Source organism: Hypanus sabinus, chromosome 20 (genome assembly GCF_030144855.1).
Source record: "Hypanus sabinus isolate sHypSab1 chromosome 20, sHypSab1.hap1, whole genome shotgun sequence".
NCBI lineage: Eukaryota > Metazoa > Chordata > Chondrichthyes > Myliobatiformes > Dasyatidae > Hypanus > Hypanus sabinus.
In genome coordinates, this window is record NC_082725.1 from 8813270 (window position 1) to 8829292 (window position 16023).

General features: G+C 41.0%; 1 protein-coding gene across 2 annotated transcripts in view; it reads right to left on the reverse strand.

Annotated features, from left to right (window-relative positions):
• Nucleotides 1-1136: 1136 nt before the first annotated feature.
• The window catches only part of chn2 (chimerin 2), a 251322-nt gene continuing 236435 nt past the window's right edge, over nt 1137-16023 (reverse strand). For both annotated transcript variants that reach the window (XM_059945052.1, XM_059945053.1), the window contains one exon: nt 1137-2910. In XM_059945052.1, the coding sequence (XP_059801035.1) occupies nt 2739-2910 (172 nt within the window). In that variant the 3' untranslated portion in view covers nt 1137-2738. The remainder of the gene's footprint in view (nt 2911-16023) is intronic.

Below are 16023 nucleotides of genomic sequence, written 5' to 3' on the forward strand. Positions count from 1 at the left end.
TTTTTCCGAAGAATTACCAGTTATGTCGGCCTTCAGTGCAGGACGTAAGCAGTCAGGTTCAATGCACATCTTAAAGATAGCGCAGCAACACCTCAACTGGGAGCAAATGGTGTTCAAGTTATCGTAGTGGAAAATACTTCTCTGAGGATTGTTACCTTATCATGGTGGAGAGCCTTTTGAGTTCTGAGATCCCTAAAATGATGCCATCTAGAGCTTAGCTCTCTGCTGCTTAGCTCCTGGTAAGGTCACCCACCCATTGCGTTGAGATCAAGGAGTTTTCAGACAAAGAATGATTCAACCAAGATATCAATGGTAGAAGATGATCACGTCACAATGGCAGTGAAGGAGCCCCAGTGGTGTTTCATTACATGCTAATGGATCTTGACTCCAATCTGCCAAGGACCGCGTGGGGGTTGCCCGTGCAAAAATCTTCCCACGTTAAACAATGTCAAGCATAGTTGTCTTCAATTAAGGGGGAAAAACCCTAACATCCTGGATTAAGTCCCATGGTGATCAGCAAGTGGTGAAGGGGACAGGATTGTGAGGTCTTTAAACTCCTCAGAATATATGGATACCAGATCAGCCTCTACAGACACCTGAAGACCCACCAATAGACAACCCCTTAGGACAAGATCATACAATACTCAAGGGAACCGCACTACTATTAGTGGATAGTAAAGCAAACTGTACTGCATTATTGGGGCACTGAAGCATGTTTTAATTTCCCTCTATCAATTGAGATACAGCGCAGAATAGGCCCTTACAGCCTTTTGAGCTGCGCTGCCCAGCAATTCCCTGATTAATCCTAGTCTAATCACGGGACAATTTACAATGACCAATTGCATCAGATTATTGAGATGATAGACTATTCTCCAAAATATTGATCCATTTTGATTCTGAAGTAAAAAGAGAGGGAAAAAGCTCGTTCTGTGGTTCTTAGTTGATAAAACCAGGGTGCTTTTGCTGGAGCAAGTGGAGGGGGAATGCTGATGGTTTTGCTGCGGGAGAGTGGGGATTTTGCAGTCTTAACATTTTTCTGTAATTCATTCTTTGGGTTTTCTTCTCTGTTTCTTGGATGTCTGCAAAGAGTAAGGATTTCAGGTTGTATACTGCATACATTCTCTGAACCATTAAAGTTTCTGCATTTGAATTTAATGCCACGTTTAATAAAATTTTCACAGTACATTGTTTAATTTACAACATAAATCTGGTATCATTCACACATTACTAGAGGAGAAATAAAATAGCCAAAGTTTTTGAAGGAAGACATTTCATTTATGGGTACCAGTGACAATGGCAAATACAACATAACAATCAAACTTACACCTCAGAAAGGAATCAAAAAGTGGTCTTTTAAGCAACTGCAGCATTTGATTTATACAGAAATCGTATTTGGATTTGAAAATTATCAAATTTATATGCACAAAATACTTCAGGATGTTTCAACCATTTTGAACTGATGTATTTTTCAAAAGATGAGTGGACTGCTGTTGTGTCATAGAATGTTGCTATTCCAATACATAAATGATTTCACAAGTGTTTTTAACCAAAGTGACGGAATTCAGAAATTTATCATGAAGGTACTATGTTTGACTGTTTTCAAATGCTGCTCACTTAGGGATCATAACTAATGTTCTCAATAACATGGAAAAACTACAGAAGATCCCTCCTCCTCCTCAACTCATAACTTTGGTGACTTTCTGCTATCATTACCAAATTGACAACTAAGTACAGCTTTATACATATACACAATTAAATGCCTTCCACGAATCAATAGGCACCAGTCCTAAATTCAGTAATGTGACAATTAATCAATTTTTTACTGAGTACCACCATTCTCTTGAAGCTGCACAGTAACTGTAATGCTCAAGTGCGTATAGCCTTTATGTCCGTGCAGCTGGAATTTCTTTTTATATAATATTTTATTAAAGTGCTGCACACATAGCAATGGTGGGCCTGCACAGCTGTGTAAAAAAAAATGAGAGGAACGTTGACTGAGCACTCAGTAAATATAGGGGGAATTTGAAGCAGAAAAGGAAAAATTATAATTACAGATTGTGAACATTACTATTTGAATGCTGTCCTTTACTGTTGCATGTAAGTGGCACAGATCTCCCACAATCATTATAAAATTGATCACTTGTAGTATATTAGCTGGATAATTTGTTATATGTAGCACAAATCTCTATTTAAGTTAATGAACCTTGAAAAAAAATGTAAAGGTATATATTAGTTGATATACCAATTTGTAGAGACACTTAGTGCAATTCTGAACTCTGTGATATAATTCAAATACAAAACAAGTAAATACTATTATTACAAATGAAAATACACTCACTTCGCACCAGGCTAACTTTGGAGTGGAATTTTGATTATTGGCATTTTTGATTGAGCGTATATGCCTTTATATATATATATTCTAAAAAAGGAACAATGAAATCAACTCTGCAGCTTATGGGAATTGTACATATAACTGTTGCTTTGTTCTTCCTAATATAACTCTGTCCAACTGATGTTCAAAAGTGTATAAGATATTAGGAACAGTTTTCTTTACCGGCCTTAGCTCATATATTAAACATGTATTTCCTAACAAGAAAGGACTGCAGGATGTCTGCAGTGTCACAGCTTTCTTCGTCCACACAGCCAACCTATAAGGACTCAGCAGTGCCGTTATAGCTCGGTCACAAGTTGCAACTACAGCATTGTTTTTTTTTAATATGTCATATTGCTTTCCTTTCTCAGAACAATACATCTTCATTTTCAATCAAGAGCTGGACGATCAGTCTCTGGTATCGGATGTCATTCAAAGTTGCCAGTGTATTTTGCTCAGGAGGTCGCATCAGCGTTGGCCCAAAGACAATCCCAAGGTTCTCTGCGTTCATCAAGTTTTCCTTTTCGAGCAAAGTGACCCTAAAAAGAATCAGATCAGAATGCTCGGTAAGCCTCAGCATTGTATGACTCTCCGATACTTTACGGTTTTATCCTTACATTTAAACAAGGTAAGTACTTGTAATCATAAGTCTAAACCATTACATAAAACAGTAGAGTACAGCCCCTTCAGCCCGCAATGTTGTGCTGACCTTTCAACCTACTGGATGATCAATCTAACCCTTCCCTTGCACAGAACTCTCCATTTTTCTATCATCCATGTGCCTACATATATTTGCACCTAAAGCGTGTTTAGCACATTGAAACATCACCTGATTTTAGCTTCTTCCTCTCAAACTAATATTTGACAAATTCTATAGATGTGTAGTGGAGAGTATGCTACCTGGTACCCTCACAGCCTGGTATGGAAATACCAACAAAAAGGGGTGGATATAGCCCAATCCATCACAGGTAAAGCCCTCCCAGACACTGAGCACATCAATATGAAATGCTGTTGCAGGAAAGCAGAATCCATCATCAGGGACCCCCACCACCCAGGACACGCTCTCTTCTCACTGCCATGATCAGGAAGGTTCCGGAGACTCGGGACTCTCACCGCCAGTTTCAGGAATAGTTGTAATTCCATTTGGCTCTCGAACCAAAGAGGATAACTTCACTCAGTCTCTCTTGCCCCATCATTGAAACGTTCCCACAACAAGTAGACTCACTTATAAGGACTTTTCAGCTCATGTTTTCGATATTTATCATTTATTTATTTATTATTTTTGTTTTTTTCTTATTGAACTTGCAGTTTGCTTTGCTATGTTATGGTTATTATTCAATAGATTTGTTGAGTATGCCCACAAGAAAATGAATCTCAGGATTGTAGGTGGTGACATATATGTACTTGAATAAATTTACCTTGAACTTTGAAATGTAGGGTGAATATTATAATCACAGCCTTTTAAGAGTTCCTTTACCTTAATTATTAGTGAATCTACCATTTAACAACATAGAATATTACAGCACAATATAGACCCTTCAGCCCACTATGTTGTGCTAACCCTTTAACCTACTCCAAGATCTATCTAACTCTTCCCTCTCACATAGCCCTCCATTTGTTTTTATTATACATGTGCCTTCCTAAGAATTTCTTAAATGCCCATAATGTATCTGCCTCTACCACCACTCCTGGCAGGGCTTTCGACACACCCACCACTCTGTGTAAAGAACTTACTCTGATATCCCAGCTAGACTTTCCTCCAATCACCTTAGAATTATGCTTGTTTGACTTCAACTTTAGCAAATAACTCTATAGCAATGGAACATATGTGATAGTGAAATTGTGAAGAATATATAGTGTCACATGAAACCAAGACAATCCTACTTAAGGAATTTTGAAAATGAACTTTTAGTTTCAGAAGTCAGCAATTGAATTTGTCAGTTCTCTCACATGGACTAGAACATAGAAAATATTTAATAACATAATTCTCTAATAAAGACCAGTAATATCAAAAGTAATGAATAATTGTTAACTCTATTTAAACAAGGAGTCATCCATTCATTATGTGCCATGTCATAAGACATGGGCAATCATGGTCTTGATTATTGATTGTTCTTGGCAATTTTCTCTACAGAAGTGGTTTGCCATTGCCTTCTTCTGGACAGTGTCTTTACAAGACGGGTGACCCCAGCCATTATCAATACTCTTCCAAGAATGTCTGCCTGGTGACAGTGGTCACATAACCAGGACTTGTGATATACACCAGCTGCTCATATGACCATCCACCACCTGCTCCCATGGCTTCACGTGACCTTGATTAGGGGGCTAAGCAGGCATTACACCTTGCCCAAGGGTGACCTGCAGGCTAGTGGAGAGAATGAGTGCCTCACACCTCCTTTGGTAGAGACACATCTCCACCCCACCACCTAAATCCTTTATATCAGGAACCTTAAATCCATTTACTCACGTAGGCTATGTAAAAGACTAACTGTCCAACTTATTTACACTCCTTATAAGTTTTATACATCGTAAACATTAACCCCTCTCCAACCCATGCCACAGAGATCTAGTTTCTTCAGTCTCCCCTTGTAAGAGAACCACTCCATTAAAAGTAATGACATGATTGCTAACCCTGTTTAAACAAGGAGTTGCACTGAGAAATGGAAAAAAAAATTAGATTGCGATTTGAGAGCCAGGGCAAGGTTTTTGTCACTGAATTAAAACTTACTTGAATTGGTCAAATTTCCAAACGGTTAAGCATGTCCTTCAGTGTGTGCGATGCTTTCCAATGATTTCAGCAATCATAACAGTATTATCAGGACAGTGTCTTGCAGTGTTTATTGTGACAACAACAACAAAGCACCTGCTATTCTGTAAAATCTAAGATAACAATGTGTTCTGTCTGTTGGGAGATTGGTTTTATTTTTACAATAATAATGCTGGATAAGATAGTGAGAAGCATTTTGGAAAGCCAGCTGGTTTAATTCTATGCAAATCTCCACTGGCGCAGGAAGAAAATCTAATTCTTGTAATGCCACCATTAATGTTACACACTAGATGTGTTGGAGGAACTTAGCCGGTCAAACAGCATCTATGTAAGGGAATAAACAGACCCAACTACCTTTCTCCTCACCCAGTCTCACCTATCAACTGTCAGCTTGTACTTCTTCCCCCTCCCCAACTTTCCTATTCTGGCTTCTTCCTCCTTCCTCTCCAATCCTGATGAAGGGTCTCGGTCTGAGAAGTTGTCTATTTATCCCTCTCCATAGTTGCTGCCTGGCCTGCTGAGTTCCTCCAGCATTTTGTGTGAGTTGCTCCAGATTTCCAGCATCTGCAGAATCTCTTGTGGCTGTACATCTATTTGTTAATAAAGGTCTCAACATTCAGGAACATAAGAAAGCTGTCATTACTGAATTAGAACACTACTACCTTTTGTCTTTACTTATTATCTTACTTACTGTCTTTACTTTTCCCACCCACCTGGTTTCAGCTATCAACATCTCGATATCCTCCTTCCCCTCCCCCCAACTTTCTATTCTGGCGTCTTCTCGTTTCCTTTCTAGTCCCGATGAAGGGTCTTGGACCAAAACGTCAACTGATTATTCACTTCCACAGAAGCAGACTCATCTGCTGAGTTCCTCACCATTTTATGTGTGTTCCTTTAGATTTCCAGCAGAAATCTGCAGAACTTCTTGTGTCTACTTATTACCAGTTAGCAAATAGCTGAGAAAATGATACAACACTAAAAAAACTGAACTCAGGCAGGCATAGAATGAATTCAATAACTTCAATCTACAGATCCCACAGCCAAGTAGAAAGGCTTGCTTCTAATTAAGTAAAGTTAAATCCTCAAGCTGATACCACGCAAAGGTTCCCAACCTTTTTCATGCCATGGACCAATACCATTAACTAAGGAGCCCATGGACCCCAGTTTGAGAACCCCGATAGAGAAAATTGGAAACACGTTTTGTCTGGTTGCACCTTCCTCTTCTGGAGTAGAAAAAAGTGATTGTTGGATGGAAGTATCCTCAGGCTGATGTTCGAGGGATTAGTGACAGGCCACCCTGCCAGTACACACACTCACAAATGCTACTGCTTTTAACCATTATGGCAATCAAGACTTTTCCCCAGGGTGGAAATGGCAAATATAAGGGGACATAATTTTAAGGTGACTGGAGATAAATATAGGGAGGTTATCAGAGGTAGGCGTGTTGGAGATACGTCTCTGCCAATGGAGGTGTAAGGTGCTCCTTCCCTCCGTTAGCCTGCAGGACACCCTTGGGCCAGGTGTATCACCTGCTTAGCCCTCCGATCAGGGTCAAGTGAAGCCATTGGAGCAGTTGCTGGATGGTCATACAAGCAGCTGGTACACATCACAATTCCTGGTTATGTGACCATTAACACCAGGCAGACAATCTCTGAAATGTATTGATAATGGCTGGGGGCACCCAGCCCAGAAGAAGACAATGGTGACTCACTTCTGTAGAAAAATTTGCCAAGAACAATCACGGTCGTGGAAAGACCATAAATCATACACCATACGACATGGCACATAATGACCAAATGATCAGAGGTTTGTTGGTTACACACAGTGGTAAATGCTTAGAACGTGCTGCAGGGGTGGTGGTAGAGGCAGATACATTAGGGGCATTTAAGAGACTCTTAGATAGATAAATGGATGAATGCAAAATGGAGGGCTTTGTGGGAGGGAATAGTGGGCTGTAGGACCGGATCTTTACTGTAGGGTCTATGTTCTGTGTTCTGAGTCAAAATCGTGAAGGAAAAATAGTTAATATCACTGAGTCTCATTGGAACTACTACAAAAACAAAGTCAGGTTATGTAATAGGGGCATATCAAATGTTTAAAATGATTATCACTCACCTTGATCATTATACCACAAGCCAGATAGCTTAGATAGGATATCTTAAGGTCCCATAAGATTATTAACTACTGGAATGAGGCAAGTTTTGTAACGTTAAAGATGAATAAAGTCTAAGTTTACTTCTAAAAAATTACATCTTCTTTTGTAGTTAGAGGACCATCGTGTGTGTGGGTGGGTCGGATGGAAGAAAGGGACTTGTTTTGCTGTTGCTCGGTGTGTTCTGTGTTGTTCTGCTGAGAACTGTGGGCACAATTTGCTGGGGCTGGACTGAGTGGTGAGACTTGGGGCTGCCCTCAGCACATTTCTAGATGTGTTGATTAACATAAAAGATGCATTTCACCAAATGTTTCGATCTACGTCTGATAAATAAATTTGAATCTGACTGGAAACGAATGGTATTTTAACCCTGAAACTAAAGAATCGTAGAATCATGTAGCATGTTGTTTATACCCATTCACCTTTGATTAAGATGAGCTTTATTTGTCATTCACACATCTATTCAGCAACTTATACTACAATTATGTATGCCATTTGATACACAACTCCATTCTATAACCACATTCATCAATGAAGATGGAAAGATAACCTCAGTTACATAGAGTCTTTAATGTAATTTAACTCTACCATTGATAGTCACAAGCCTGGCTGTGAAGGCAGGACAATTGGGCATGGGGCTAGTAACTTCACTTGCCCCATCTTTGAATTGTTCCCACAACCTATGGGCTCACTTTCAAGAACTCTTCATCTCATTTTCTCTACATTTATTGCTTATTATTTATTATTATTTCTTTTTTGTATTTGCACAGGTTGTTGTCTTCCACACTCAGGCTGAATGCCCTAGTTGGGCAGTCTTCCATTGATTCTAGTATGGTTATTATTCTATAGATTTACTGAGTATGCCCACAAGAAAATGAATCTCAGGGTTGACATTTATGTACTTAGTTAATAAATTCACTTTGAAATTTGAACATCAGTTGGTTCAACATCAGTCGAACCCAGTGCTACAGAAATGCCACCAGAAGCTCCAAAGATCTCATCCTGGGAGAAGAACGATCTTTGCCTTGAAGTAAAAGACTGGCCCGGGACAGGGGAGTCTGTCGAGCAGCTGCTGGCAGCTTATTCCCCAGTAGTGGTGATGGGCTTAAGTAAGTTAACATAGTAAAATGGCCAAAAGTAGTTCACTGGAGTATTAGCAAATGGTATCTCTAGGAAACAAAGGAGAAATTCAATCAGCTTACTAACAGCTTAGTGAAAAGGGCACATTTTAAGGAAAACAGGTGGTAAGGTTTAAGGAGGGGAGTTCAGAACTTAGGAAATAGACAGCTGAAATCGTAGCTGCCAAGTAGGAAGTGGCACAGTAGTGTTGTGGTTAGCAAAAGACTCTACAGAACCAGCAATCCAGGTTCAATTCCCGCCGTTGTGTGCAAGAAGTTTGTATGTTCTCTCCATGATTGTGTGGGTTTCCTCTGGGTGCTCCACAGTCCAAATATGTACATTACCACAGAGCCGTAGGGAGATCCGAAAACAAAGGCAGGAATCTTAAAGTCAAAGTATTGCTGTAGCAGGAGCCAAACTGGGCCAGCAAACACAAAGGTGATAGGTGAATAGGACAATGACATAATAATATTTGCATATTGTTCAATGATTTCCCATCATGTACTTTGAAATTGCTTTGCCATGGCTGGTTAGAGGCATGGATATTTTGCAATTAATGCAAATTGCCCCAATAAAGGGCTGAAACAGTGACTATTTATTTCAAAGTTCAAAGTAATTTTTTTTATCAAAGTATTGGGTGCAAGTTGAATAGGGAGTTAACATTGGCATGTGGCAAAGGAAATGTCGCAGTAGTTATGGGGGATTTCAACATGCAGGTGAACTGGGAGAATCAGGTTGGTGCTGGACCCCAGGATAGGGACTTTGTAGAGTGCCTACGGAATGCATTCTTGAAACAGCTTGTACGACAGCCGACCAGGGACAAGGCTATTCTGGATTAGTGTTGTGTAATGAAGAGGATTTGATATGCGATCTTGAAGTAAAGGAGCCATTAGGAGGTAGTGACCATAATATGATAAGTTTTTATCTGCAATTTGAGAAGGATAAGGGCAGATCAGAGGTGTCAGTGTTGCAGTTGAACAAAGGAGACTGTGCAGCCATGAGGGAGGAGCTGGCCAAAGTTAACCGGACGGATATCCTAGCAGAAAAGACAGTGGAACAGCAATGGCAGGTATTCTTGGGAATAATGCATAAGGTGCAAAATCAGTTCATCCCCTGGAGAAGGAAGGAATCAAAGGGGGGAAAGGGGCCAGAGTGGTTGACAAAGGAAGTCAGAAATTGCATAGCTTTAAAAAAAATGAAGTATGACAGAGCTAAGGTGAGTGGGAGGACAGATGATTGGGAAATTTTTAAGGAACAACAGAACTTAACTAAAAAGGCAATACGGGGAGAAAAAAATGAGGTACGAACACAAGCTAGCCAGAAATATAAAGGTGGATAGCAAAAGCTTTTTTAGGTATGTGAAGAGAAAGAAGATAGTTAAGAACAATGTTGGGCCCTTGAAGAATGAATTGGGTGAAATTTTTATGGGAAACAGAGAAATGGCAGAAGAATTTAATAAGTACTTTAGATCTGTCTTCACTAGGGAAGACACAAGCAATCTCCCAGATGTATGGATGGGCCAAGGACATAGGGTAACAGAGGAAATGAAACAGATTGACATTAGGAAGGAAACGGTGATGAGTAGACTGATGGGACTGAAGGCTGACAAATCCCCAGGTCCAGATGGTCTGCATCCTAGGGTACTAAAGGAGGTGGCTCTGGAAATTGCGGATGCATTGGTAATCATTTTCCAATGTTCCTTAGATGCAGGATCAGTTCCTGAGGATTGGAGAATGGCTAATGTTATCCCACTTTTTAAAGAAAGGAGGGAGGGAGAAAACAATCATCCTGTCAGCCTAACATCAGTAGTGGGGAAGATGCTAGAGTCCATTATTAAAGATGAAATAGTGGCATATCTAGAAAGCAGTGATAGGATTGGGCCAAGCCAGCATGGATTTACCAAGGGCAAATCATGCTTGACTAATCTATTGGAGTTTTTCGAGGATGTAACCAGGAAGTTAGACAAGGGAGATCCAGTGGATGTAGTGTACCTCGATTTTCAGAAGGCATTTGATAAGGTCCCACATAGGAGATTGGTGGGTAATATCAGAGCTTATGGCACTGGGGGGAAGATATTGACATGGATAGAAAACTGGTTGATAGATAGAAAGCAAAGGGTAACGGTGAATGGGTGTTTCTCGGAATGGCAGGTGGTGACCAGTGGGGTGCCACAGGGCTCGGTATTGGGACCACAGTTGTTTACGATTTACATCAACGGTTTAGATGAAGGCATTGAGAATAACATCAGCAAGTTTGCTGATGATACTAAGCTGGGTGGCAGTGTGACATGTGGTGAGGATGTTAGGAGAATTCAGGGTGACTTGGATAGGCTGAGTGAGTGGGCAGATACTTGGCAGATAACGTTTAATGTGAATAAGTGTGAGGTTATCCACTTTGGGAGTAAGAACAGGAAGGCAGATTATTATCTGAACGGTGTAAAGTTAGGTAAGGGAGAAATACAAAGAGATCTTGTTCATCAGTCACTGAAGGTGAATGAGCAAGTGCAGCAGGCAGTGAAGAAGGCTAATGGAATGTTGGCCTTTATTACAAAGGGAATTGAGTACAAGAGCAAGGAAATCCTCTTGCATTTGTACAGGGCCCTGGTGAGACCACATGAGTATTGTGTACAGTTTTGGCCTCCAGGGTTAAGGAAGGACATCCTGGCTGTAGAGGAAGTGCAGCGCAGATTCATGAGGTTAACTCCTGGGATGTCCGGACTGTCTTACGCAGAGAGATTAGAGAGACTGGGCTTGTACATGCTGGAATTAAGGAGAATGAAAGGGGATCTGATTGCAACATATAAGATAATTAAGGGATTGGACAAGATAGAGGCAGGAAATATGTTCCAGATGCTGGGAGAGTCCAGTACCAGAGGGCATGGTTTGAGAATAAGGGGTAGGTCATTTAGGACAGAGTTGAGGAAAAATTTCTTCTCCCAGAGAGTTGTGGGGGTCTGGAATGCACTCCCTCGGAAGGCAGTGGAGGCCAATTCTCTGGATGCTTTCAAGAAGGATCTAGATAGGTATCTTATGGATAGGGGAATCAAGGGATATGGGGACAAGGCAGGAACCAGGTATTGATAGTAGATGATCAGCCATGATCTAGGAATGGCAGTGCAGGCTCAAAGGGCCGAATGGTCTACTTCTGCACCTATTGTCTATTGTCTACATTTATGTCAGTACATACAACTCTGCGATTTTTCTTGTAGGCATACACAGTAAATCCAAGAAACACAACAGAATCAATAAAATACCACACCCAACAGGACAAACAATCAATGCACAAAAGGCATCAAACTCCAAATACAAAAAAAGGGAAAGAATAATAAATAAATAAATAAATAGATAGATAGATAGATAGATAGATAGATAAATAAATAAGCAATTAATATCAAGAACGTAAGTTATAGAGTTCTTGAAAGTGAGTCTATAGGATGTGGAAACGATCAGTCTCTTAAAGCAGGGGGGATAACTTCACTCGTTCCATCACCGAACTGTTCGCACAACCTAAAAACTCTTCATCTCGTGTTCTCGATATTTATTGCTCATTTATTTATTATTATATATTTTTTATATTTGCACAGTCTGTTGTCCTTTGCACATTGCATGTTTGTGTGTCCTGCAGGGTGTGGTTTTTCATTGACTCAATTGTGTTACTTGTATTTATTGTGATTGCTCAATAGAAAATGAAACTCAGCATCATATGTATTATGATAATAAATTTGATTTGATCTTTACACGAGGGAAGGATGAAAAATTCCAGCATTTTACCATGGATTTGACTGCAAGTATCAGGATAAGACAGCACATGTGCCCTTTTCTTATATTATGTTGCCCAATGTGAGCTGACTTCTGCAACTGATACACAGTGACTTATGTCCATGTTAGTGATTGTGGGTTTTGAGCAATGAGCACGTCATTGATTGTTGAATTGAAGAACACATGTGCGGTTGTATGCTGGACTGTATTTACAAAAAAATAGAGGCAAAACCAAGAAAAAGTGTGTTTTCCTTATCATTGGTTTACTAAACATGGTAGCGTAGCAGTTAGTGTGACGCTATACAGCTTGGTGGAGTTCCCAGTTCAACTCCAGCATCATCTGTAAAGAGTTTGTAAGTTCTTCCCGTGTTACCATGTGGATTTCTTCTGGGTGCTCCAGTTTCCTCCCACAGTCCAAAGATGTACTGATTTGTAGGTTAGTTGGTCTTTGTAAATTGTCCTGTGATTAGGCTAGGGTTAAATAGGTGGATTGCTGAGCAGCGCGGCCTTTTCCAAGTTGTAAATCAAAATAAATCTAACTCTTTCACTGCAGCTCGCAATAAACCAGGCTTATTAGCTAACTCTGGCTAACAGCACGTGACTCAGTATTGCATGGGTAACAGTGAGAAAGCCAGCTTCAAAAAGCAACACACGTCCAGGGTCAGTATGATTTGGGTTCAACCCAACAGGAAAGTTGAGATGTTCCAATGAGGGAACAGAAATTATGTTGTGTAAATGCTGCCGCATGGAAAGTTACTCGCCAGGAAGTGACAGACCTTACACCAGCAAAAACTTAAACTGTAAGTACCTTTACCAATGAACGGTGAATAGAAAAAGGGCCTATTACAGTTAAACTAGTCTAAATGTTGGTTCCTTAAGTTTGTCTCAGCTGAGGTGGTAATGGAGAAATGTTCCCACTACCTATTAAATGCTCCCAATGGTGTGCGTCTCAAATAGCCTCTGACGAGCAAGTCCAGCTCCTGGCCTTCATCTCTGGCTTAGCTACTAACAGGAAAATGGGCAAAAGTGGGTTACTGGTGCCTTAAAACAGTTGCTTTAGGTAGATGGGGCTCATCAGCTGTAGTTGGCAGCTCATCTAGGGAAAACTCTGATCTCAAACCTCCGCTGCCTTGCAGCTATACCCGCTCATGGGAAAGGCTTCAGGAATAGACAATAGACAGTAGGTGCAGGAGTAGGCCATTCAACCCTTCTAGCCAGCACCACCATTCACTGTGATCATGGCTGATCATACACAATCGTTCCTGCCCTCTCCCCATATCCCTTGACCCCGCTATCTATAAGAGCTCTATCTAGCTCTCTCTTGAAAGCATCCAGAGACTTGGCCTCCACTGCCTTCTGGGGCAGAGCTTTCCACATATCCACCACTCTCTCTGGGTGAAAAAGTTTTTCCGCATCTCTGTTCTAAATGGCCTACCCCTTATTCTTAAACTGTGGCCTTTAGTTCTGGACTCACCCATCAGCGGGAACATGCTTCCTGCCTCCAGCGTGTCCAATCCCTTAATACTCTTATGTTTCAATCAGATCCCCTCTCATCCTTCTAAATTCCAGTGTATACAAGCCCAGTCGCTCCAATCCTCCAACATATGACAACCCCGCCATTCCAGGAATTAACCTTGTGAACCTACGCTGCGCTCCCTCAATAGCAAGAATGTCCTTCTTCAAATTTGGAGACCAAAACTGCACACAATACTCCATGTGGGGTCTCACCAGGTCCCTGTAAAGCTGCAGAAGGACCTCTTTACTCCTATACTCAATTCCTCTTGTTATAAAGGCCACCATGCCTTTATCTTTCTTCACTGCCTGCTGTACTTGCATGCTTGCTTTCATTGACTGATGTACAAAAACACCTAGATCTCGTTGTACTTCCCCTTTTCCTAACTTGACTCCATTAGGATAGTAATCTGCCTTCCTGTTCTTGCCACCAAAGTGGATAACCTCACATTTATCCACATTAAACTGCATCTGCATCTGCATTTGCCCACTCACCCAACCTGTCCAAGTCACCCTGCATTCTCATAACATCCTCCTGACATTTCACACTGCCACCCAGTTTTGTGTCATTGGCAAATTTGCTAATGTTACTTTTAATCCCTTCATCTAAATCATTAATATATATTGTAAACAGCTGTGGTCCCAGCACCAAACCTTGTGGTACCCCACTGGTCACAGCTTGCCATTCCGAAAGGGACCCGTTAATCACTACTCTGTTTCCTGTCAGCCAGCCAATTTTCAACCCATGTCAGTACTCTGCCCCCATACCATGTGCCCTAATTTTGCCCACTAATCTCCTATGTGTGACTTTATCAAAAGCTTCCTGGAAGTCCAGGTACACTATATCTACTGGCTCTCCCTTGTCCATTTTCATAGTTACATCCTCAAAAAACTCCAGAAGATTAGTCAAGCATGATTTTCCCTTCATAAATCCATGCTGACTCAGACTGATCCTTCTACTGCTATCCAAATGTGTCGTAATTTCCTCTTTTATAATTGACTCCAGCATCTTTCCCACCACTGACGTCAGGCTAACCGGTCTATAATTCCCTGTTTTCTCTCTCCCTCCTTTCTTGAAAAGTGGAACAACATTAGCCACCCTCCAATCAGCAGGAACTGTTCCTGGATCTATAGAACATTGGAAAATGATTACCAATGCGTCCACGATTTCTAGAGCCACCTCTTTAAGTACCCTGGGATGCAGACCATCAGGTCCCGGGGACTTATCAGCCTTCAGACTCAACAATCTATCCAACACCGTTTCTTGCCTAATATAAATTTCCTTCAGTTCATCCTTTACCCTAGTTCCTTTGGCCACTATTACATCTGGGAGATTGCTTGTGTCTTCCCTAGTGAAGACAGATCCAAAGTACCTGTTCAACTCATCTGCCATTTCCTTGTTTCCCCATAATAAATTCACCCGTTTCTGTCTTCAATGGCCCAATTTTGGTCTTAACTATTTTTTCGCTATTCACATACCTAAAGAAGCTTTTACTATCCTTCTTTATATTCTTGGCTAGTTTACCTTACGTACCTCATTTTTCTTGGCGTATTGCCTTTTTTGTTATCTTCTGTTGCTCTTTAAAAGCTTCCCAGTCCTCCGGTTTCCCACTCATCTTTGCTATGTTATACTTCTCTTTTATTTTTATACTGCCCTTTACTTCCCTCATCAGCCATTGCCGCCCCTTACTCCCCTTAGGATCTTTCTTCCTCTTTGGAATGAACTGATCCTGCTCCTTCTGCATTATTCCCAGAAATACCTGCCATTTTTGTTCCACTGTCTTCCCTGCTAGGGTATTGTTCCATTGAACTTTGGCCAGCTCCTCCCTCATAGCTCCATAGTTCCCTTTGTTCATCTGTAATACTGACACATCCGATTTTCCCTTCTCCTTCTCAAATTGTAGGTTAAAACATATTATATTATGGTCACTATCTCCTAATGGTTCCTTTACCTCAAGGTCCCTGATCAAATCCATTTCATTGCACAACACTAAATCTAGAATTGCCTTCTCTCTGGTAGGCTCCAGTACAAGCTGTTCTAAGAATCCATCTCGGAGGCACTCCACAAACTCCCCTTCTTGGGGTCCAGTACCATCCTGATTCTCCCAGTCTACCTGCATGTTGAAATCCCCCATGACAACTGTATCATTACCTTTACGACATGCCAATTTTAACTCTTCATTCAACTTACACCCTACATCCAGACTGCTGTTTGGGGGCCTGTAGATAACTCCCATTAGGGTCTTTCTACCCTTAGAGTTTCTCAGTTCTATAAACATCGAGGGGAAAAAATCAGAGCTGGAGTCCCTAAAGCAGTCCTACGTTGAGTTTAACACTGACCGGT